Source organism: Leucoraja erinacea, chromosome 19 (genome assembly GCF_028641065.1).
Source record: "Leucoraja erinacea ecotype New England chromosome 19, Leri_hhj_1, whole genome shotgun sequence".
NCBI classification, from domain to species: domain Eukaryota; kingdom Metazoa; phylum Chordata; class Chondrichthyes; order Rajiformes; family Rajidae; genus Leucoraja; species Leucoraja erinaceus.
In genome coordinates this window covers 35,574,323-35,601,033 of record NC_073395.1, presented here as the reverse complement: position 1 = coordinate 35,601,033, position 26,711 = coordinate 35,574,323, and the positions used below count along the sequence as shown (strand labels likewise).

The 26,711-nt window shown below is 41.5% G+C and overlaps 1 protein-coding gene across 2 annotated transcripts in view; it reads left to right on the top strand.

Annotated features, from left to right (window-relative positions):
• cped1 (cadherin-like and PC-esterase domain containing 1) overlaps positions 1 to 26,711 on the top strand; it is a 231,306-nt gene that overhangs the window by 186,480 nt on the left and 18,115 nt on the right. The window contains exons 18-21 of one of the 2 annotated variants that reach the window (XM_055650836.1): positions 1,615 to 1,835; positions 5,583 to 5,684; positions 13,114 to 13,201; positions 13,409 to 13,630. In XM_055650836.1, the coding sequence (XP_055506811.1) occupies positions 1,615 to 1,835; positions 5,583 to 5,684; positions 13,114 to 13,201; positions 13,409 to 13,435 (438 nt within the window). In that variant the 3' untranslated portion in view covers positions 13,436 to 13,630. Of the gene's footprint in view, positions 1 to 1,614; positions 1,836 to 5,582; positions 5,685 to 13,113; positions 13,202 to 13,408; positions 13,631 to 26,711 lie in introns of those variants that run through there. The other variant, XM_055650835.1, reaches the window with a different exon arrangement.

Below are 26,711 nucleotides of genomic sequence, written 5' to 3'. Positions count from 1 at the left end.
TTCGAGCCAGCACCGCCATTCATTGTGATCATTGCTGGTCGTCCCCAATCAATAACCCGTGCCTGCCTTCTCCCCATATCCATTGATTCCACTAGCCCCTAGAGCTCTATCAAACTCTCTCTTAAATCCATCCAGTGATTTGGCCTCCACTGCCCTCTGTGGTAGGGAATTCCACAAATTCACAACCCTCTGGGTGAAAAAGTTTTTTCTCACCACAGTTTTAAATGGCCTCCCCTTCATTCTAAGACTGTGGCCCCTGGTTCTGGACTCGCCCAACATTGGGAACATTTTTCCTGCATCTAGCTTGTCCAGTCCTTTTGTAATTTTTCTATGTTTCTATAAGAGCGCCCTCATCCTTCTAAACTCCAGTGAATGCAAGCCGAGTCTGCAATTTTTCCTCATACGACAGTCCCGCCATCCCAGGGATCAATCTCGTGAACCTACGCTGCGCTGCCTCAATCACAAGGATTTCCTTCCTCAAATTAGGAGACCAAAACTGTACACAATACTCCAGATGTGGTCTTACCAGAGCCCTATACAACTGCAGAAGAACCTCTTTACTGTAACCTGATACTGAAATCCTCTTGTTAGGAGGCCAACATTCCATTAACTTTCTTCACTGCCTGCTGTACCTGCACGCCAACTTTCAGTGACTGGTGTACAAGGACACCCAGGTCTCGCTGCACCTCCCCCTTATTTAACCTAACCCCATTGAGATAATAATCTGCCCCCTTGTTTTTTGCCGCCAAAGTGGATAACCTCACATTTATCCATATTATACTACAGAAAAACTTCTGTTGCGCGCTGTCCAGTCAGTTGAAGACTATACATGATTGCAATCAAGCCATTTGCAGTGTATAGACACATGCATGATAAGGGAATATGGTTAAATGCAAGGTAAAGCCAGCAAGGTTCGATGAAGGGTCACCAAAGAGGTAGATAGTAGTTCAGCGCTGCTCTCTGTATGTGGTAGAGCATTTATATAATCATTACACTGCAAGAATAATCAAACAACAGAGTCTAAATGATTGCCGTGCATAATAAATTAAAATTTAATGGAAATTTATACCACACATTTGTACACATAATTCAATAACCTAATAATGTACCTGTTGGTATAAAGACACTGCTCAGTGGTTGGTGAAAGTTGTAGTGCTGGATGGAGAGTGGCTTCTTCATCGGGAAAGGAGAGTTGAAAACTAAAATGTCTTTGATCACATAGTGTAATGTTACCCTGAGGTTTAACTGAAAACTCATGCTCATATCAAAAGAGAAATAAACCAACAACATTTTGAATGAGTTTGGTTTGACTATATCAACTTCATTTGATCAAGACATTATTTTATTCGCTTAAAATGTAAGACGCGGCACCCTAACTAAACTAAACTAAACTAAATATAATTAGGATTACTTAAAATTAAAATGTTTGAGTTAAGGCTTATATGTATGTTTGTGTGTTTACATGAAGTCTCGGTGCCTACATCTTTATTTTATGCTTAAAGATAACTGAGTAAATCAGATTGCTGCTTTCAGGGAAGATTTTATTTTCAATCGTGATATTTTCAATATATTTTCAATATAATATCTGATGGATTTTTCATTTTCATCCACAAGGTTCTTTTTATTGGAGATTCAACTAATAGGGGAATGATGTACTACCTAATGGAAGAAGTGAATGAAACTCTGCAGGACTGGGACAAAGCGCATGACAGTAAATTCTGTTACAATTTAAATGGAGGAAAAACATTCACTAGTTATGTCTACTATCCTCAGTTCTGGCTGAGCTTAGATCAAAGACCAACATTTGAAAAGGCTTTGGAGCAACTCATACAAAGGTACGATATTTTTGAAAATCAAAAATCAATCAATTTGCAAATCTTATTTGTAATCCACTGACTCTTTGTTTGGGCATAACTTTGTGGGAACGGTCCAATGCCCTTGCATTTTGCAATCTATCTATTAATATATAAAACTCAAATCCATCCGCCGTCCGTCCGCCTGCATTACGGATCCCTTCCTGCCTTTTGATTCGTTGACGGCTGCTCCTTCCTATCAGCTTCCAACACACTTCGAAACAAAGTTGCAAGACAGGAACACTGAACTTTTCACTGCTGCAGCAGGCAGGGGAGGTGCAATTGAGGGAGGCAGGGGAGTGCTGGAAACTTACATTTGGCAACGGCTTCAATTCCATTGGAGGAGACGGGTGCATGGTGGAATATTGGGTTGGGGGAATCACACCATTGGGGGAGCAGACCCAACGGGTCTGCACTTGGTCTAGTATATATATAAAACTCAAATCCGTCCGTCCGCCTGCAGTACGGATCCCTTCCTGCCTTTCGATTCGTGCCCGATACTCGCAGATGTCCAATCGGAATGGCCGATGCTCGCAGATGTCCAATCGGAATGGATTCATTTGCATGTACGGCTGCCGGCTGCATTTCTTCCTTTGATTCATTGCCACGCCCAATCCAGACGCTCAATCTCCGAGATATTTTCCATTTCGGTAGAGATTTCGCTTTTCTTTCTAAGTATCCGCTCCTCATTTCATTTCGTCGTGTTGAAGTACATGTTTTTAATCAAATCCTTCTCCCCCCCCCCCCCCACCCCCCCACCCACCCCCAAGTATTTCAAAAATAAACAGGCTTCTCCATTTACATGTCAGCTTCCAACACACTTCGAAACAAAGTTGGAAGAGAGGAACACTGAACTTTTCACTGCTGCAGCAGGCAGGGGAGGGCTGCAATCTTACATTTGGGAACGGGCTCAGTTCCAATGGAGGAGACGGGTGCATGGTGGAATATTGGGTTGGGGGATCACACCATTGGGGGAGCAGACCCAACGGGTCTGCACTTGGTCTAGTAACAATTAAATTAGAGAATATGTAATATGACACCGCTCTAAAATGGATAAACCCATTGAGCATCCTGGAATAATTTTACATTTTATTTCAATGGCTGAAAATAGCATTTAAACATCCCAGTGATAAAGCAAAAATTAGCAGATTGTATCAATGGTTTTCTTAATTAGTAAAGTACATTTTTAAGTATTTCCAAAATTTGGGTATTCCAGGTACTCTCTGCCTATGATGGCTAATGGAGCACCCACAAGATAAAATGAAAAAGGTGAAAACTGCTGCTTTAGTTATATACATTAACTTTGCAATACAAAGTTAAATTGTTTACTTGAATTAATAAAATTACCTTAAAAAATTGGCAATGAAATCGGGAGCTTCCCTGCATTTCAATTGCTTGAAAATCATAATGAAATTCTGGACCTGTTGGCTATCACCAACTTAGAAAACGATACAATCATTTTCAGCGTAGGAAGGAACTGCAGATGCTGGTTTAAACCAATGATAGATACAAAAAGCTGGAGCAACTCAACGGGACAGGTAGTATCTCTGGAGGGAAGGAATGGGTGATGTTTCGGGTCGAGTCTGAAAATGGGTCTCTATCTGAAACATCACCCATTCCTTCTCTCCAGAGATGCTGCCTTTCCTGCTGACTTACTCCAGCTTTTTGTGTTTATCAATCATTCCCTGTGCTTCTTTCACTCCTGAAGAGATTACAAACTTAACAAACAGTTGCCAGCTTTCATATTGTAATTCAACCAATTGGTATTGTTTTCATAGAGAATGATGTCTGGCCTTTCAATATGAGTGGGTATTGCCACTTTGTTGATCAAAATGCAAAAACCTGCAGACTGTAGAAATCTGAGATAAAAACAGAAATTGACAGAAATACGCAGTGGATCAAAAGAGAGTAAAAATCGGTAAATGTTTCAGACCTTTTCATCAAAACCCATCTGAGGAGAGGTCCCACACCTGAAACATTCATTGTATTTTTCTCTCTCTGCAAAGGCTGTGTGATCTGTTGAGTAATTCCATCATTCTCTGTTCTATTATTGACTTGTTAATCTTACCTGATCTGTTATCCAAATCCTTGCCGAGAACTAAGATTTTCCCTGCTTCCCTGCCTCTGCTTTAAATCATCTAACACCGAGCCTTCAAAAATTCAATTACAGAAGTAATTGGAGTCATAGATTCACAGAGTAATACAGCATGGAAACTGAATCTTTGGCTCAACATGTCCATTCACCAAATCCCTAAGACTGCCAACAGACTTTCATTATTTCGTATATCGTCCAAAATATCTAAATCTCAATTCCTTAGCTTCCACAGTAAAAATGAATAAGAAATATTAAATATCTCACCCATCTCCTGTTGTTCCACACATGGACAGCTATGCTGGCCTTTAAGAGGTCCAATTCTCTCCATAGCCAGGCTTTACTCAATATGGCTCGTGATCCACCACATGCCCTCATTCTGCCTTCCTGATATCCCTCTTCAGTGTATTCCCACGTGTCATGGAATTCACGATCCCCATTCTCTCAACCTGATGTTAGCCGCCTCCTTTCCTTTGATCCGAGCCCCTTGTCAACCAGGTTCCCTAAACTTGCCAGCATTGCCCTTCACTGCAATTGGAACATGCTGTTCCTCAACATTTCCCATTGCACTTTTAAAAGTCTCACACTCGCCAGACATCCCTTTATCTGCAATCAGTCTCACTTAGTCGATTTCTGTAAGTTCCCAACCTAGGATCTTAAAGGGCCTGTCCCACTGCGGCGACCTAATTGGCAAGTTTAGAAGAGTTTGCCCTCGACTCGTACTCGCAGCATGGTTGACATGAAGTCCTACGAGGTCATTGTAACTCTCCTTCATGCTCGAGAGTAGTCCCCGCTTACTCGAGGCCACAGCTAGGTCACGGCGTATTTTTCAGCATGCTGAAAAATGCAGGCAAGTAAAAAAAGGTTGCCATGGAAAAAATCTTTTTTTTTACTCGTAGGCTTAGTCAAAGTAGGTCGTAGTACGTCGGCATGTTAGTCGTCGGTAATCGAAGGTAGTCAAAGGTAGTCGTAGATAATCTTCAACATAGTCAAAGAGAGGTCGAAGGAGATCGAAGGAGGTCGTCTACACTCTCCACTATTCGGTGTCCAGTTTTCCCGAAGCTAGTCGAAGCTAGTCTTCAACATAGTTGAAGGGGGTCTTCAACATGACACTTTTTCAAACTCTCCTAAACTCTTCTGAACTCGCCAATTAGGTCGCCACAGTGGGACAGCCCCTTGACTTGTGGACCATAATAGAATTATGATTACTGGTCTCAAGGTCCCACACTGACACAAGAAACTACCCTATTATTCTTACAGCTATCTGCGATCTAGCTGCACATCTGATTCTATAATTCCTGCTATTGGGAGGCCTATAATACTGTCCCATCAAAATAATCATCCCCTTTTTGTTTATGTTCTATCCATACAGCGTCACTGGACGATCGCTCAAGAATACCCTCTCAAAGCATTGCTGTAAAACCCTCCCTGATCAATTAAGCACCCCCCCCCCCCCCCCCCCTCCCCCTCCGCCTGTACCTCCACCACGCCCATAACCTCAAAGCCAAACTACCAAGAGAAATTTGTTACATCAAATTGAAAATCATAAATACATATACGAACCATGAACTGAATGTTGAGCAGATATAGAAAAATAATCCAGTTAATGGGATTACTTTATGTCTTATTGTTTTCAGGTCACATCCTTTGGAAAACAATGACCAGACGGTTCTGGTTGTAGGTGGTGTGCAGTGGTTAAACACACATCACCTGCACATTACACACAAGGTTTTACAAAGGTAATACAAACCATGATGTATATTTTTACAATATTTGTTCGAAGAAAAAATTAAATTGATGTAAATTACTATCTGTTTAACACCAGCATCCCCTTTCTATTTTCCTTCAGTAACCGAAAAGCCCCTCATAATAATTTGTGCCCCTTACCAATTATATCCGCAATATTTTACCTTTTAACCCCTGGCTGCTGTCAGATCAATTCCACTCACTATTACTCCTTCCAGTCTTGTTTATATGAAGTCAATCTACTTTAGAAGGGCAATCCCTCACCAGAATCATCACAATGTCCTAAGAATGAACACTTGGGCGGGCATGGTGGCGCAGCAGTAGAGTTGCTGCCTTACAATGCTTGCAGTGCCAGAGACCCAGGTTCAATCCTGACTAAGGTTGATGTCTGTACGGAGTTTGTACGTTCTCCCCGTGACCATGTGGTTTCTTTCTATATCGAGATATACACCATAACAATCTCGGCCCCATCCATGCCGAACACAATTACACCTGCACTGGAAACATTCCTTTCCCGGCCATCTATCCGGCCCTTCTAGTAAAATTGTGCCGACCACTCCATAAGCTCATTCCCCTACTATCCCGTATACATTGTTGCACAGAGACCATAACCCTCCATTCCGGTTTCCCGTGCCGCCATATAATTACCCAATTTAGTTTTTAAATGATCAAAAATCGAACCTGCCTCCAACAGCCCTCCACTGGAAGCTCATTCCACACAGCTACCACTCTCTGAGTAAAGACGTTGCCCCCTCATGTTACCCCTAAACTTCTGTCCCTTAATTCTCAAGTCGTGTCCTCTCGTTTGAATCTTCCCTATTCTCAGTGGGAAAAGCTTATCCACGTCAACTCTGTCTATCCCTCTCATCATTTTAAAGACCTCTATCAAGTCCCCCCTTAACCTTCTGCGCTCCAAAGAATAAAGACCTAACTTGTTCAACCTTTCTCTGTACCTTAGTTGCTGAAACCCAGGCAACATTCTAGTAAATCTCCTCTGTACACTCTCTATTTTGTTGACATCCTTCCTATAATTAGGCGACCAAAATTGTACACCATACTCCAGAATTGGCCTCACCAATGCCTTGTACAATTTTAACATTACATCCCAACGTCTATACTCAATGCTCTGATTTATAAAGGCTAGCATACCAAAAGCTTTCTTTACCACCCTGTCTACAGGGAACTGTGCACAATTATTCCTAGATCCCTCTGTTCAACTGCATTCCTCAATTCACTACCATTTACCATGTACGTCCTATTTTGATTTGTCCTGCCAAGATGTTCGATCTTCGGTTTCCTCCTGCACTCAAAAGACATACAGGTATGTAGGTTAATTGGCTTGGTGTATGTGTAAATTGTCCCTAGTGTGTGTAGGATAGTGTTAATGTGCGGGGATCGCTGGTCGGCGCGGGCTCGTTGGGCCGAAGGGCTTGTATCTGTATCTCTAAACTAAACTAAACTAAACACGTCTCTCATCCGATTAGACCAGCATACATCCACCTCCCTTGTGCTTGTCTATTCACCAGTTTATGATACGGGCAGTTATCTTTATAATACAACAAATTAGTTCACCTCTTCAATCTTTCTCCTAATTGCTTGAGCAAGATTTTGAAAATACTCAGCATGTCAGACTGCATCTACAGAAAAATTCAGATGAAAGGTCATCAATCTGAAAGGTTGACTAACTTTCTCTCTGCACGTATACTTCTTAGTCTATCAAGAGACACAAGAGTGTTTAAATTTCATATGCACCAGATATAACAATGACATTCCTGCTCACTGCAGCTTTATGGGCACATTAACACAGCAGCACTATAAATAAATATAACCATAAAATAAGTTATTCTAGGTAAACCTGACCATGGCAGTACAAGCCAAAGTGTGTGGAGAGACCAACCATTGTAGTGCAATGCCCATTGTGTACTTTGTTCCTGGTGGCAGCCGCAAGGTAAGATGTGGCCAGTGTGGTGTGGGGCTTTGATGATATCAGCCTCCCCTTTCTACTTGCGCTCCTGAGGCAGCCCTTCCTGTACCTTTGATGGTGGGGAGGTCAGTACCCCCGATGGACAGAGTAATGCCCGACAGTACCTTCAGCCTCTTACATTCTTGGATGTTCAAGTTGCCAAACCAGGCCGTGATCCAACCAGTCAGTATACTTTCCACCATACACCTGTACACGTTCGATAGACTATTCAGTGACATGCCAAATCTCCTCAAATGTCTGAAGAAGGAGAGGTGTTGGTGAGCTTTCCTTGCAATTGCAGAGTACTTCCAATATTTTGTGGTTCTAACCTGAAATGCTAGAAATGCAGTTATTCCATGTATGGATTTCTATTGTCTTTGATTCCAACGCATTGTACATCTCACTTCTATACTTGGACAACTGACATTCTGCGCTCTAGGTCCAAGAGTGCTGGAGTATTGGAAGCAGTTGGGAATATCCCGCAGGGTAGCGCGCGCGCGGCTGAAACCACCCACAGGGCAGAGCGGTGACAGGAGGCTCCCGGCAGGTGGGCCCAACTCACCATTGCCGTGGACCGACGGCGGAGGACCACCAATCGCAGATCGCTCGCCATGGACAGAGAATAGCTTGCGGCCGACCATCGACTGGTGGCCCCGCACACCGCGGACTCCGAACTCAGGCCCGAGCCACCAACATTGACCAAGAACGAGGAGGGATGTGGAACATGAGGTCGGAGGTCGCGAACGGGAAGAACAAAGGAGACCTGTGGTGGGGGAGGGGAAACGACGAAGGGACCAAAAATATACTTTGATACTTTGTAAATGTCTGTGCCTTGTGACAACTCTTTTGTGTACTGTGTATGCAAAAACATAGAATTTCACTGTACCTTCATGGTACAAGTGACAATAAAGTATCTATCCTTATCTCAACCCATACCTATGTGGTAATATTATTACTAATTTCCTGTAATTAACTACTTTGACTATAGTAGCTTGTTGTATCCCTGCTTCTCAAATAGTCATGACTTTGCCACCTTAGATGAGGAGATGATCATCAATCCTTTCTTTGCTAATGTGCATTCCTGAAACACAGCTATATTCTCCAAGGCGATGGAGCGTTATTAGCCTCTGAAACTTGAGCTAGTCCAATTAGTCAGGGACCCCTTATTTACACAAAACAATCCTTAAAACGTACAGATTGCAGTGGGGACATCCCTCATCGTGTAGGTATTGCACCTCCTGGGCTTCAGCTTCTTCATTAATTAAAACATTGCACTTAGGACATTTGAGCACTGATCAATTCAGTCATCCACTCCTTTAAATTTAATATTTGTCCAGCTGCAATTCAAGGTTGAACGCGCCCAAATGCTGAAACCTTGTTGAGACTGCACTGCACCAGTCTCTTACTACTCAGGATACCCAATGAGACCATAATCTTAATTTACATACTGGGTGAGATTTAAAAAAACAAGCAACAATGACTGATGCTAATCAATTAATTTCATGGTCTTCATTGCCGTAATGTGTTTGAATTGAAAATTAAGCAATTTTCATTTGTCAAAATACTTTCAAATTATCATCTCAAACTTCAATTGCCACTTGACGGTTTTCTGAACAAATATATCTATTTATGCAGCACTGAAAGGATAATGACTAAATGAGTCAATTCAGTTGTCTCTTTTGTTACATGCGAAAAAAAAACCCTCATGACTCTGCGCTCTTCTATCATAGCTGTTTCTATGTGTAAGAAGGAACTGCAGATGCTGGTTTAAACTGAAGATAAACACAAAATGCTGGCGTAACTCAACGGGACAGGCAGCACCTCTGGAGAGAAGGAATGGGTGACGCTTTAGGTCAAGATCTAAAGAAGGGTCTCAACCCGAAACGTCACCCATTCCTTCTTTCCAGAGATGCTACCTGTCCCACTGAGTTACTCCAGCTTTTTGTGTCTATAGCTGTTTCTATGATACTCTTCCACGCACTTCCATTATCAGAAGGTACAGAAGGACTCATTGCCCGAAATCAGGATTTTTTGTCAAACAGTTTCCTATTGAAGAATCCATTTTTCTCACAATGGGGTACTATATTATGTAATGGTATTAATCATATTTATCTCAAAATTCTTTGGAATTCTATACCCCAAATTCCTGTGGAAGCTCAGCTACTGATTAAGAAATTGATACTCACATTTTAATATAAAGATGCGGGCAGAAAATGTTGCTTGAAGTAGAAGATCAGCCATGGTCTTAGTAAATGGTGGAGCAGACTTAGAGAGTTGCTCCTATTTCTTATGCATACAGCATTGAACAGCAGACACACAATCTTAAACTTGCATGTAGTTCCACAAATGAATTGCTAAAACAATGTGACAAAACTGGACTCCAACACCCAGGCATTGGATGATTCCCAACCATCCTCTAGGTGAAAACATTCATCTTCACATCCCCTATAAACTTCTTCCACCTTACTCTAAACTTATGTCCTTTAATTTTTGACGCTTCCATAATGGGGAAAGGTTTTGTGCTATTGACCCTTCTAGGTCTCTCATCATTGTGTATGCCTCAAGAATCAAGGGTGTTTCATTGTCATATGCACTGGGACTGAAACAATGAGTGTCTTGCTTGCTGCAGCCTTACCGGCACATTACATGCAACAACACAACAAATAAATGTACAGTAAATAAATGATCAGTTGTTTCGTTTTTTAGGTTAGAGATACAGCGTGGAAACAGGCACTTCTGGCCCACTGGGTCTGCCCCAACCAACGATCCCTGCACTTAATACTATCCTATACCTACTAGGGACAATTTGTACATTTACTAAGCCAATTAACCTACATACCTGTACATCTTTAGAGTGTGGGAGGAAACTGAAGATTTTGGAGAAAATCCATTCAGGCCACGGGGAGAACGTACAAACTCCGCACGGACAGCACCCGTAGTCACGATTGAACCCGGGTCTCATTCGCTGCAAGGCAGCAACTCTACCGCTGCGCCAGAAAAATAGAAGCTATGATAGTGCAAGTTAACGTATGCAATGCATCCTTGGTACAAAATCCATAGTAATTTAGTGCTGAGGTAAGATTGTGCTTGGGGTTATGCATGGTGGGCCAGAGCACACTGGCTGATGGGGAGTGGCTTATCTTAAATCTGTAGGTAATAGTTCTCAAGCTCTTGGACCTTCTTCCCAACAGCAACAGTGAGAGGAGAATATGGCGAGGGTGGTGGGGTTCCATGGATTGTCACCTTGTTGTGGTGGAGCTTGTGTGGGCCTGAGAACCCGGGAGCGATGCAGTCTGGAGCTATGCTCCAGGTAGGGTGGTAAGGGCGAGGGGGAGGTCTCTGACGAAGACCAATCCAACCAAGACCTCAACGTGGAACAGGCGGAGGATGATGGCTGACCTTAGTGGAGCGTCACAACGGCTGGGAAGGCGGATGAAGGCTGCAGCAGAAAAGGGTCTCTGGTCGTCTTGGACTCCACGCCACTGGATCCTGATCCACATCTGTCAAGGACCACGGGGTGGCTGTCTGTACACCAGTCTCCCCACGTTAAACAAACAGGCATCCTCCATTTAGGGAATAGCACCCTGGAGACACACCATGGTTAACCATGACCGAAGGGGGCTTAAGTAGATAAGGTGGGATCTTTGATGATACTTGCTGCCTTCTTGAGGAGCAGCTTCCTGTAGATCCTTTTGATGGTAAGGATGTGATGTGATGGACCGAGCCGTGTCCACCACTTTCTGTCGTCTCATTCACATCTCAGCAGTCAATTTACACAACTTGGCCATGCTGCAACCAGTTAGTATACACCTGTAACGTATCAAATCTCTTGAATCTTGTGAGGAAGTGGAGGAGTTGGTGAGTTTTCTTTATAATGACATCAAAGTGCTGAGCCCAAGACAGATCCTGAGAGTGTATCTGCAAGAAGCTGAAACTGTTGACTGTCTCCACTGCAGTGCCACTGGTGAAGACAGGTGTGTGTGTGATCCTTTGACTTCCCCTTCCTTAAGTCAACAGGCAGCTCCTTGGTCTTGCTAACGTTGACAGTAAGATTGCTGTTCCGCCTCCACACTTCAGTGCCCCTCGTGCACATTGACTTGTCGTAACCTGCTATTTGTCCAAATATAGTGGCTGAGTTTAAAGATGGCATTGGAGCTGTGTCTGGCTACACGGTCATGGATACAGAGAATAGAGCAGGGCACTGAGCCTGCAGCCTGCAACCCTGAGGTGCCCCTGTGCTGATGGCATGGTGCCAATTCATACTGATTGAGGTCTGTCGATGAGGATCCAGATGTGGATCCAGATGCGATGAGATTTGATGAGTTTGATCTAACAGTTCCCTCTCTGCTCCAGGGATGATCCAGTTTCTCCTCATAACTGAAACTCTCCATCCAGACACTATCCTGGTAAATCTCTTCTGCACTCCTCTTGTGCAATCACATCCTTCCTCTCGAATGTTGACCAGAACTGGACAAAATGCAGCATTGTTGCATAACCAATGTTGTGTAAAGTCATATCCCAACTCACTGACCTTATATTCTATGCCTCAGCACATGGAGGTTAGTATGCCGTATGCCATATGCCATCCTTACTTTACCTTGTGCTGCCTTCTTCAGGAGTCCTTGCCCTTGAACAACAAAGTACCTCTGTTTCTTAATGCTTAACCCCCATCAGTTACTACATCTGGTCTCCCTTCTTTACTTTACACTAACGCTATCACCTCACAAGAGGATTAAATTCTATTTGCCATTATTTTGTCTATTTCCCTCCTGTACCCTGATTCATTATTACTCATTATTCATCCAACAACTGTGAGGCAGCAGCTCTAGTAGCTGCCCTACTATGCAGTCTGCCAGATCTGGATGGGCCTTGTAGTTTTGTAGGTGCACCTCATAGTTCCATAATTGTTTGAAGGAATTTCATTTCTCATCACAATGGATATTCTATCTGAACACTGACCATACTTTGCATGAAAAACTATTTTCCGTTATTGATGCCAAATTACCTTTATTCTAGTTAGAACCTGTGTCCACTTGACAATTCCACACTTGTGTCTCCACTGCTCTGGTACTTGAAAATTACTTTGTCTTTTAGTTTGCATGTCATAATGAGGTGCTCACTTTACTATTCACTTACCAACCCAACATCATGGCAATGGACAGATTCAGATAGGTAGGATTAACACCCAAATTATGGACTTGTAGGGCCGAGATGGCCTGTTTCCGTGCTGTAATTGTTACATGGTTATCAGAGAACTATCTTCTTGGACAATCCAAGGGATTTTGAGTAAGGATTAAGATAATCAAAATGTTTAAGAAAGAACTGCAGATGCTGGAAAAATCGAAAATAGACAAAAATGCTGGAGAAACTCAGCGGGTGAGGCAGCATCTATGGAGCGATGGAATATGTGAAGAACAAAAAAATCTTTGTTCTTACATTCTTTATATTTTTCTTTGCAGGCAGAATCTTTTGAATATTCTTGTAATCATAAAAACCATAGGAATGGGATTTCACCTTCCTGTGGATGGAATCCGATCCTTGTCTTTGGTAAGCAAATGATTATTTGTTGAGATTGTTGAATTTCTATCACGGAGAACAACATGTCCCTAAACTGCTTTGGATTCAACATAATATTTGCTTGGCTTCAACAACATGGTCTATTTTCACTGACACTAGTCTTAAAGATGTGTGTTATTCAGCTATTATTGGAACCATGCCATACGTATTCTTTAAATGTTATCAATTTGTCCAAAGGTATATGGAATGATGAACCCCTATTGAGATCAACAATACACAAGCTACACCAAATGCTGACGCATAAACACCAGTGTAAAACACACAAAAGCAGAAGATGTAACAACATGCAATAGTTTTCTTCCATTGACAAATGAAATCTCATCACAAAATATGGATGAAAGTTAAGTAGGTATGAAGGAAATGATTAAGCTGCACCAAAGCCTTTGATATCCAATAGAAATTTGCTACTCCTCTATACCTAAGATCTAAAATGCTTCATTTAATTCCTCTTCTCCCTATTTGTGAGTAGTTAAGAAGATACATTTTCAAATTGTTAACATTTAGACTGAAATGTTCAAGGAATATCAAACTCATAATTGTTCTTGTGAATAGTAAATATTTCAATTTGAGAGAAATAAGCAATTAAGGATAATGAATAACTTAACTTCCCGTGATCCACGGAGCTACACCAAAAAATGGTGCATCGGAGAACATCATAATCTTATAGTTTGTGCAGAAGCTTCTAACTGACCCAAAGCTTTGTAATTTCTGTGGCATTCACAGCAGGATGGACAAGTCGCCATGCAGCCAAACGGACATTTCCCTTGCTGCTCTTGCCATGCAAAGGACTTGACATCCCCTTTTTACGCCATCCCTTTATATTTAAAATGCATCCAAAATAGACTGGATATGCGACATTAGGTTCCAGGGCTACAGTGAAAGATGATTACACAGACATACACATAGCAATAAACAGTGTCTGGGCCGAACATGATGCCAAGATAAACTAATCTCATTTGCCTGCTCCACATCCTTCCATTCCCTGCATATTCACGTGCATTTCTAAAAGCCTCTTAAACACCTTATCATACCTGCTTCCACTACCACCCTTGGCAGCAGTTCCAGGCGCCGACCAACCTTAGCGTAAAATAAAAACAAGTGCTGCACATTTCCTTTCAGCTATATCCCTCACACCTTAAAGCTATGTCCCCTAGCCTTTGACATTTTCACCCAGAGAAAACGACTTCTACTGTCCACACTATGCCACAAAAATAAAAGTGGCTGAGACTATCTTTAATTTCACTTTCCAATTATTTCAAAGCGTTAGTGCATCAATTAAATTCTGGTTTTAAATTGGTGCCATAATAGATGTAGAAGGGTACTCGGGGACGGCCACATTACAGATAATTGAAATAACATAAATCAAAGTTTAAGCCATGTTCCTTTCATGTGCATTATTTCCATTATAAATGGTACTAACGAGCAAGCCAGACATACTTTCTCAGAGGGTCAATTTCTTCTCCTGCCTGTCCCCAACCTAGTGAAACATTAATGTAAATTTAATCCAGCAGCTGGCTTTCAAATACTGATTGGGTATTTATTCCAATTCCTTTTCCCTGTTTTGTTTCTCACTCAAATGTCTTCAATGAATACTTTTAAGCAGGTCTCTATCTTTCAGGTGCAATCATTTGATACCTTTTGTCCCATTTGACATATTGTATATTAATCTATCATCTCAGGTTGCCTCTTTTTGTCTTTGAGAATCAAATTATCATTTAAAATAGCTATTAGTTTTTATTTCACAAGTTTCACTGGTTATGGTTATGATTTGTCCTTTTATATATATATTGATGTATCATTGGGCTTCACGGCGGCACAGCGGTAGAGTTGCTGCCTTACAGCGCCAGAAACCCGGCTTCAATCCCGACCACGGGAGCTGTCTGTACGGAGTTTGTACGGTCTCCCCGTGACCGCGTGGGTTTTCTCCGAGATCTTCGGTTTCCTCCCACACTCCAAAGATTGTAGGATTATAGGTTAATTGGCTTGGTATAAATGTAAAATTGTCCCTAGTGTGTGTAGGATGGTGTTAGTGTGCGGGGATCGCTGGTTGGAAGGGCCTGTTTCCGCGCTGTATCTCTGAACTAAAAACAAATTGCTCATCTAAATGATGCAGCTGCATCTTGTTCTATCTGCATTTAAAATTTCTGCATTGAGCTGCAAACATTTGCAAGTCATACATTGAGGATTATTTCCCTTCCTACATATTGCCTATATTCTTGCAATAGAAATGCCATTCCTCACCTGCTGCAACATACATCAACACTGGAGTCTCTGTAACTAAGCAATATACTTCAAAAAACCATCATGTCGTCCAACCTTACGGATAATGTCTTTTTCAAATTATTTTCACAGTAGATTTGAGACATCTGGTAAATTAGACAGGAAAACGACCTAAATAATTCATTGTGCCAAGATAGATATACCATTCAACCAGTGAGAGTCTTTTTCACAAACTTGATTGCTCCACTCTTAGTTTCTATGGTTTCAAATGGTCCCGATGAAAGTGTTTCCTATGTAACTGATCCTTTGTACATTGAACTTGCACTTTTATACTGATCTTCACATTGTGTTCCCTTATTTCATGCCTCTAACTCTTTCATTCCCATCTCTGGTCATTTGCTCTCTCTCCAATATCCACCACCACATTTCCACCTATTCGTTTTCTCACCCTGCGTTATGTCAAGCATATGTCACTGTGTCAAAATTGAAAATCTTCAAACGAACAGGTCAACATTTATGATTGGATGACCATATTGCATCATGATATGATTTCACTTAAACAATTTATTGATTAACCTCTAGATGCAATGTAGAGAGCCAAGACTGACAACATTTACAGATGTACCTGGTATTCTCCTCACTGACAGAAATGAGCAATGGGGCATTACCTAACTAACTCAAGGACTTTGGTTAGTCCTGGTCATAACTTATCTTAAAAATAAATCTTTTATTTTCTTCATTGTTGCATTCCTGACATCAGTCAATTGTTTTCTGATCATTATTGGAAGAGTACTATTAGCACCAAATTTCACCGCTTATAGCCCTGCCCCATATTACGAGTTCATTCCAAGAGCTCTCCCGAGTTAACAAAAAATCAAACTCGTGGAAAGCACGGAGAATGAACGTAGCGGGTACGTCGGAGCTCGGGGACGTCTCTTAGCGGTTCGTAACGCTAACGGCAGATACTCGGGAAGACTCGCTAATGGCAGGTAAGCACGGGAAGACTCGTGAAGATTTTTCAACATGTTGAAAAATGTCCACGAGAGCCCCGAGTACCGACGAGTGGCCATTACCGTAAATCTCCGAGTTCGAATCAGGGCAAACTCGGGAGAACTCTTGGAATGAACTCGTACCGTGGGACAGGGCTTTAATGGGCTAGAGTTACAAAAGACTCCAAGAAACACAAATTACTGAGTGACATGGAAATAATCAGATTGCTCTCGGATTTTTCAGCAACACCAAGATGAATTGTGTATACCAAGGAGAACTGTGTAGTGAACTGTCCATCATTTTTCCTAATGGGAGGAGGCAGAGACCATGTAGAACCCCAATTATCTACCAGTCCCAGGTACACCAACATCCCACAATCCTAGTTAAGGATTTTCAGGATGTTATAAACCTTAATTTTATTTAGGAGAAGACCATAAGTGTGTATCATTGTCAAAGTTAAGTTGGACAGCAACTTCCACTGACTGTACCTTCACAGTTAAACAGAAATAGCATCATCTTGCTGAATGAGCTGCCCTTACTCCTTGGTATATATTGAGTCAATAGCATCTCACTAACAAACCTTGATTTTAGGGTTTAGTTTTGGACATACGCACAGAAACAGGCCAACCGAGTCCACACTGACCAGCGACCCCTGCACACTAACACCATCTTACACACACTAGGGACAATTTACAATTTTTACCAAGCCAATTAGCCAACAAGCCTGTACATCTTTGGAATATGGGAGGAAACCGCAGATCTTGGAGAAGACTCATGCATGTCAAGATACAAGATACAAGATAAATTTAATTGTCACGTGTCCAGATGGCACAGTGAAATGATTCCCATACGCCATACAATAAAAATAAACAGGATCAACCTGAATTTAACACAAAACATCCCCAACACCATCTTACACAAACTTTCCTCCACTGTTCCCCGTGGTAGGGTCTCCCCAGCCCTCCGCAGTTGCAGCTACGGGCGGCCCGATTACGGGATGATACCAGTCCGACGTCGGGGCTGCGGGACGTCCTTTTGGCGCCCTCCAGAAGCCAAGGTTAGGCCGCACCAGGTGGAGACTGCTGCTGGAGACCGTCTACAAGGCACCCCAGGACTCCATGATGATGGTCAGCGCCGCCCGCGTTGGAAGCTCTCCGCACCAGAGCTTCACGAATGTTGGAGCAACGGCCCAACGCTCCGGAGGTCCAAACGGCGACCCAGGTAGGCATTGCCCGCTCCGTGGTGACTCCAGCGCCCGGTCCCCGGCAGGAAAAGGCCGCTCCGATCCAGCTGGTAGGCCGCGAGGTGGGGGGCGAGGACGCGACTCGGAGAAATAGTCGCGTCCCCGCCAGGAAGAGACTTGGAGAAGACTCTGCCCCCATCCCCCACATAGGGGAAAATGTACCTAAAACAGACTTTCGTACTAAAAATAATAAAAAAGACAGCACATACCGTAGTAGAGGCTGTCAAAGCGCCCCAGGATGTTGGCGCTTGTAAGACAGCAGTAATGTCTACCACTGTAAGACAGCAACTCTACCACTGCACCATTGTGCTGCCCCAAAGGTTATTAATGACACACTAGAAGTTACAGTACTTTAACTTTGTTAGATGGTACTTGTCCAATTTACTGGTTGTAATTTTTAATGAATTATGGATTTATTTATAGTTAAACAAACTCTCACAAAAAATTACTTTTCACAATGATAGACTTTCATTCCTTCTCATTTTTCAAATATTAAGAAGAGAACATTTTCTATTTAATATTGAACTTTATTCTGTGCCTTATCTCTATTGCAATGCTTCATTTTGTTTCACTTTCTCCACAATTTAATTTTGATTGAACTATTCTAAGTGACACTTCCATGTTTGATTTTCCTTGCCTCAGTGGGGATATGTTCCCCCGACTGCCCAACCATAGTTGCTCTCCCCATACTTACAGATTCCTTGCGTGATGAAATATTTAGTTGCCGATATAATTCACCCGGAGCAAACCAGGCTAAGTTGCGATGTGCTATAGCAATCTCAAACTGATTCAGCAAACGTGATTCATTGCAAATAAAATAAAAATACAAGCTCTCTGAAGCACTTGCAGAATCTGGCTATGTCCACTGCACCTAGAACTTCCATTATTGTGTGGTATTTTGCTCGATTTTTTATTTTATTTTTATTTTTTATTTATTTGGGATTTCTAAACACTCCAAAGACGTACAGGTTTGTAGGTTAATTGGCTTGATATAAATGTAAAATTGTCCTTAGTGTGTGTATGGTAGTGTTAATGTGCAGGGATTGCTGGCCTGTTTCCGCACTGTGTCCAAAATTAAAAAACTAAAAATTGAAACTAAAAAAAATAGGGGCCGTTACTTTAAAAACAATCTTATTTGGATGCTGAATGTTTGCTTGACGTATATAGTTCAGTTCAAACATAAAAATATGTTTTGCACAGATAAACCCATCAGTTTATTTTAAAAAGTGGATGCATTAGACTAAGAATAATTTACTGATGCTTGCAGCAAAATCGAATGCTAATAAAACGATTCCTACACTTAATGACATCCTTATAACTGAGAAGAGCAAGAGCATGATTAGGCATGCTTAAAATATTTATAAACACTCGTGCTCAAACCTTCATTTTGCAAACTTTGTTCTGAAGTATTAATTCAATTCATTTAAAATTGGCATTAATTGGAATCAGTTCAATTCAAATGTAAAATTCTCGCACCAAGGGAAGGAATGGCCTTCATTCAATCCATCATGAAGTTACCAGTTCATTTAAAAAAAAAAGACAACAGGCTGCCACTGTAAGGCTTATGTCATTGCTGATCAACTCACCATTGCTAATTGTGTTGCTATATGAAATCCATCTAAGTAAATCTATCTACAATAAATCTAAGTAACCATGTTACTAGACAAGCTGTTCTTCACTACTTAGTGAAGACATTTAGAAAAATGTACACTTAGGATAGGGTCAACAAAAGGTTCACCTTTTCAACAGATTAATTCATATAACAAATACATTTTCAAGGTCATCTTAACCTTGCATAGTTTCCTTTACTTTTGTTGGTTGAAAATTAATTGTACATCATTCAAAGGGTTCCAGAATCATTTATAATCAATGGAATTTGCATTACATTGAATGACGGAATGTCTGTAAAGTGAAACAGTTCAGAGCAACGTTTAACATGTTTATTAGTTGTTATAAAATTCTTGTCTCAAAAATAAACTTCAAGGTTGATGTTTGGAAGGAACATAAGATTTTATAAGCAACAGATAAATATAGTCCTGATTTTAATTGGATAATAACAAAAATTATAATAAATTATATAGTAGAGGTTAACTAACTCACTTCATGCCTGATCATTTTGAAGAGTGACCACCTCCCCCTGACAGGACCTATATGACCGCAGACAAAAGGCCTCCCTTGGCAGATATATATTAGGAGATAACATTTTGTGGGAGTTATTATTCACCATGACCTGAAAAGATGTGTAGTTGACAGCATGATTAAATATAAGTGTACTGTCCCGATCGATGTTCTGGGGCAGTATAACAAAGCAGCTAGTCTGTACAACAGTAAATCAGCAATGTGACCATACACCTGCTCTGCAAGTCAAATGCACTGTTATCAACATTACCCACAATTGGTGCACAGGATTGCACTTACAACCTGTTTTGCCAACAGTCTATATCTTACTTGTTGTTACTTGTGGGCGGAGCACCAAGGCAAATTCCTTGTATGTGAATACTTGGCCAATAAACTTACTTACTTACTTACTTTGAAAAATACCCCCATTTGTCTTCATATTCTCTCACCAGACATATTCTGTATGAATATCTACTAAATCCCCTTACAAAACCTGGGAAATCAAAAAAGGCAGCATGCTCCTTCTTATTAAAAAATGTAAGCAAGGTCCATCTCCCAATGTACTATAAATAGATTTATATACAGATAATATATATATAATATTTAGATACTATATTTATATTTTCAGAATATAATTATTTCATGTAAAGAGACATAGAGTTGATTAGTACAGAAAAAAAACCTTAGGTCCATCTCATCCATGCTGACAAATGTGCCTATCTCAGCTAATCCCATTTGTCTGTGTTTAGTCTATATCCATCTAAACATTTCCTATCCATGCACCTGTCCAAATGTCTTTAAATGTTGGAACTGTACTTGCCTCGACCATCAGTCCGAAGAAGGGTCCCGACCCAAAACATACCTATCCATTTTCTTCAAAGATGCAGCCTGATCTGCTGAGTTACTCCCACATTTTGTGTCTGCGTCTAACATTCTCTTTGGAAGCTCATTCCATATCCCTAGCAGCCTGAACTACTATCTGCTTCATTGGAGACTTTCAGACTATCTCTATCTTTGATCAGACTTTAATGGCTTTATCTTGCATTAAACATTATTCATGTTATTCCGTTCATCATGTATCTGTACACTGTGGATGGCCCGATTTTAATCACTGACTGGTTAGCAGGCAACAAAAGCTTTTCACTGTACCTCAGAACACATGACAAACTAAACAAACTCATACCTTGTTGCTGTGGTCCCCTTTAAATCTTTTTCTCCTCTCCTTAAGCCTATGCCCTGTAGTTTTTGACTTCCCTATCCTGGGAAAAAGACTGTGACTATTCACTTTATCTATTCCCCTCATGATTTGAAAAACCTCAACAAGGTTTCTCTTCAGCCACCTTTGGTCCAGGGAGATCATCCCAGCTATTCCAGTCTCCTCCTGTAACTCAAGCCCTCCAGTCCTGGCAACATAGTAAGTCTTTTTCTGAACTCTCTCCATCTTAATCTTATTCTTCCGATAGCCTGGTGACGAGATCTGCACACAATACGCCAACATCTTGTACAGCTGCAACTTGATATCCCAACAATTAGTGTCCCACCCAATGAAGGCATACACCTTCATCAACGTAAATGTGGAGCATGTGGTTACTTGAAGCAAATCACAAAGTATTCTGTGCCCATTGCTTTCCGCATAAAATGTTCAAGGCACAGTAAGTGACAATTCCTGAGGAAATAAAAGGCAGTATTAAATCACTTTGGTTTAAACAGCTTGTACTATCCATGCAAGGATAAATACATGGAGCAGTAAAAAATTGCAAAGGTAAGCAAAATTAAATCTACTCCTACTCACCCACTGCTCCAAAAGATCGGTAATATTCATACTGTCATTGAGTCATAGAGCTCCGAAACAGGGCCTTCACCCAACTTCAACCCTATCGATGTACCTGTGCAAATGTCTTTTAAATATTGTTATAGTACGTGCCTCCTTGGGCAGCTCGTTACATTAGTGCCATTCACTACACACGTTAAATGGATTTCTTGACACGGACTGAGGCATTCGCAAGAATGGAAATGCAGATGAGAATGAATGGAGTTGTGAGAATGCTGTAAGATCCTCTCTTGAGGAACCACAGTGTTAATACCACCCCTCCCCATAACAGGGCCACTAAAACAGTTGTGTATGAGGCAAGGAGGACTGAAATGTATCTTGCACATGGGCTGGAAGCCGCCTAGAGCTCAGTTTACATGTCTGTTGAGGAAGGAGTAGTGACCATCAGCACTTGTGGCAGGAAACAAAGAGATGAGATGGTATATTTGCATTTTCTATTATTTTTTACCATGATCCCATTCAATTACAGGTGGAATTATTGAAGAAATTCGTGCCTTATATTACTTAATTGAATATCAACCATTCATAGATTAGTTTACATAAACATTAAACCCAATTATAAATGCTGCAATAGCTGAGCTTAATGTGTTTAACTTAAGGCAAGGAATTCTATGGACTCGCCTCAAAAAAAATATATTTTGTGAATGTGGCTTTACCGTTATTCCTTCAAAATTCATGCCATTTCTGGAAAATGCTCACTAACTGATATGTATTTCACAAAATCTTAACTTAACATTAGTTTTGGAGTCAATTGTTCTCCTGTCCGGTAACCTATATGAGTTTTATTGGGCACAGTGACCAACGAGACCATGTAATGGACCATTTGAAACCAATGGCATTTTGCAAGCACTTTCTCTGATCGCATTGTGGTGCTTTACACCGTTTGACCATCATTTTCCATTCAGATCTGCAGCATTTTTCGTTTTTTTAATTCCATTTGATCAATTAGTTTGTGGTTCAGCATTATAAATGATACACTCACTGATCAAATGGAGCAGTAAATTAAGTTTATCTGCTGTCCTCCTTGTGCTTTACTGTTTCATATTTCATTGGTAGGTGTATTTTTAAGTGTTTCAGTGACAAAGAGTATCTTTGTATAAAACATTAGGCAATTCAATTTAGGTCACAAAGAAAATTATATTTCTTAGCTTATAATAGATTTTTCTATTCAAGAATTCCCATTAACACAGGATACATTAGATTGCTTGACTTAAAACAAAGTTTTTTTTAAAGAGGTTAATGGCATTTCTTTGGCATTGTTCTGCTACATGCAATTATGCATCTGGCATATTAGAAGGCCGATGTTTACTGGGTCTTTTTGGTTGAATAAGTAAATACAGAGGCAAGCATTATTCATTAAGTACAACAGGCAGCTTAATAGAGCTGCACTATATTTTACCGAAATAGCAAAATCAAAGCCCTTTCCAACAGTAGCGATTCTACACTAGCAGTCATGAAGGCATTTTGCAAGACCAGTTTTTCCTCTTAACTGCATCGAATATTTCAATGTAATAAAAAGTAACTGCAGATACTGGTTTATATCAGAGATAGGTGCAAAATGCTGAAGCAATTCAGTGGGTCAGACAGCATCTCTGGAGATAATGGATAGGTGCCATTTCGGGTCGAATCTGAAGAGTCTCATCTCTCCATTTTCTCCAGAGATGCCGCCTCACCTGCTGAGTCACTCCAGCATTTTGTGTCTATCCTTGAATGTTTCAATCCAAACATCCTGCAACTCCATTCATGTAGTTCATTAAATAAATCATTCTGGTGCCTTTCCACTATGCTGTTTATTGCCACTTCTATTCATTTAATGGATGTTCTAGCAGTTGTTTTCCCTCAGCATATATTCAACCCTCAAATCAGGCTTGTATTACAACAGGTTAAGAGAGTGGAATTGTTTTAATCCATTTATGGGACAGGGCACTACTGATTAGCAAATATTTACTCCCCATTCCCAACTCTCTTGAGAAGATGATGAGCGTTGAGGAGATGCTAGTAAATTAGCCTGCAGGGGTAACTGCAATTTGTTTCATAGATGGCATGTGCTGCAGCTACTGTGCAACAGTGGTGGAGGGAATGAATGTTTTGGGGTGATGAATGGAGTGCTAACAAAATGAGTTGCTTTGTTCTTGATGGTGTAGAGGAATAGCACATACTGTACATTGTCAAGCAAAGTATTTCATCATGCATACTGTATAGGAAGGAACTGCACATGCTGGTTTACACCAATGGTAGGCACAAAATGATGGAGTAACTCAGTAACAGGCAGCATCTCTGGAGAGAAGGAATGGGTGACGTTTCGGGTCGAGACCCTTCTTCAGACTGAGAGTCAGGGGGCCATGGCAATGATAATGTCAAAGATAGGTGATTAGACTCTTGTAAGAGATGGCAATTCCCTGGGGCTAGTTTGGCACAATGAGACATTACATGCCTGCGTCTTGCTGCACTGGAATCAAGCATTGTGAAATAATCGGTACGCATGATCTGATAGAAAGGAAATCTTTGATGTACCTTAATGCATCCTTGTCAAGAGAGTTGGAATTGGGGATTCTGAAGAAGGGTCTCGACCCGAAACGTTGCCTATTGCCTGCGCTCCATAGATACTGCCACACCCGCTGAGTTTCTCCAGCATTTGTGTCTACTATTAAGAAGGTACCTGTATTGTTGAGTGATTTGCTGCTTGAAGGCACTGTGGACAACACTTTGATAATTGGGAGTGTATTGAAATGCCTTTTTTGTGTTCTTTTACACTTATGGCCAAATTTCCACATTGCCAGGTGAATGCTAGGATTGTACAGGAATAGTTTAACTAAGTTAAAGTTGGTTCTCTAGATACATGTTCAGGACTACGACTAGGATGTTATCTGGGCTGATAGCTCTTGTTGTGTTTAGTTCTAAGCAGTGTTGTGGAATTCTCATGTTTTGGCTAAATGAAAGGGGAAAGGGTTTTCAGGAAGGAATCCAGTCTATGTCTAGAGGATGGAACAGATGCACCAGTTATGAAATATCTGCTTCTCTGTTTCTGAACAAGCAATACGAGGCACTTTAAGAACATATTTGCTGATAGTGGCAGAACACCCTGCATCCACGGCCTTTTAGAATAAAATATGCAGTTGTTTCTTCATATTTTCACAGTTTTCAAAGAAATCTTCCACCAGTGGGAAACTGCTGTTTCTAAATAATACTCTGATGGAAACAAACCAGAAGTTAGATATTAGTTAATGACTGTGTTGTGAATACACACCTTTCCCTGTATGCGGGTGCAGGCACTCCCGCCTTATGGCTCTTCCGGTTACCAATATTTGACTTACAGAATTTACAAATCACTAGCCAAACATTTGAGACATGGAATAAAATTTGCTCTCACGGAATGTGTGAGAAAATACTGTATGTAAACAAATCAAATGTTTATTTTCACCGCTCATTTCTTGACACGTGGCTTCACCAAATTGAAATTCGTGATGTATCCACGTTTCTAGGAATGTACACATCTACTTAATGTGGGGGTTGCCGGCAGTCCAATGAGTCAGGTATATCAGCTCTGATGTGTAGGAAGGAACTGCAGATGCTGGTTTAAACCAAAAATAGACGCAAAATGCTGGAATAACTCAGCAGGTCAGACAGCATCTCTGGAGAAAAGGAATAGGTGACGTTTCGGGTCGAGACCCTTCTTCAGAGGCCTGATTCTCAGTCTGAAGAGCGGTCTTGACCCGAAACATCACCTATTCCTTTTTTCCAGAGCTGCTGTCTGACCCACTGAGTTACTCCAGCATTTTGGGTCTCTATCAGTTCTGATTACAACATTAGGTCTTGGCACAAAATCCCTTATTTCTACCTCTGAAAATCTTCATCTACAGTACAAAGAGTGTTAAAGACCTGTCCCACTGTACGAGGTAATTCAAGAGCTCTCCCGAGTTTAAAAAAAATCAAACTCTTAGTAAGTGCGTACAATGTACCTAGCGGCTACGTCGGAGCTCGTGGATGTCTCGTAGCGGCTCGTAATGCTGACAACAGGTACTCGGGAAACGCGGTAACTCGTGAAGTTTTTTCAGCACTGTGAAAAATGTCCATGAGAGCCCCGAGTACCTACGAACGGCTATTACCATAATTCTCCGAGTTCGAATTGGGGGAAACTCGGGAGAACTCTTGAATTACCCCGTACAGTGGGACAGGCCCTTTAAGCTGTATAGGTTATAGATTATACCCATGCATTGCTTGATGTTTCCTTATTATGCTTCAGCTCACAGTTCCCTCTTATGGGCCTGTCCCGCTTAGGCGGTTTTTCAGCGGACTGCCGGCGACTGTCAAGTTGCCGGCAGTCACCTGAAAAACCGGGAACTGCAACGGCGACTGTCAGAGTGACACGCACGCACACACACACGCACGCACACACACACACACACGCACGCACACACGTACATAACACACACACACGTACACACACACACACACACACACGCACACACACACACACACACACATCGCAAAGGTGGGGGCCAGGGCAAGCGGGGGAGCGCTGTCCAAAAAATTCTCACGGTGCAAAACCAAGGTGATACAGACACACACCGCGATGAACAGGAAGGTTGGTGCTGCAATTAAGATAGCTAAAGCACAGTGTTCAGAAAATCCTTTAAAGAGGGAGGGAGAAGGAGGGAGAAGGAGGGAGAAGGAGGGAGAAGGAGGGAGAAGGAGCAGAGACAACTTTTAAGAAGCCAGAGATACATGGCTGTGATGTTCGGCGGACATTTAACATTACCGGCCAGTTCCTTGGTTCTGAAAACTACTGCTTACCTTTTTTTCCCCTAATGAGTCAATGAAATTCACTGGTCAGCACTGGCTCCAACCTACGAGAACCTCCGACCTCCTGGCAACCCACTAGGACCTCCTTGCGACCCACCCGTAGGTGAATTCTCGCCAATCTCGCTTGAGAATTCTCGCCAATCTCCATGGCGGCTGCATTCTAGTCACCGCTAGTTTTTCAACATGTTGAAAAATTCTCAAAGACCATAATGAGGCTGCGACTAGTTCCCAAAATGTGGGAACTCCTCACGACCGTGAAGGCGACTCCCCGGCAA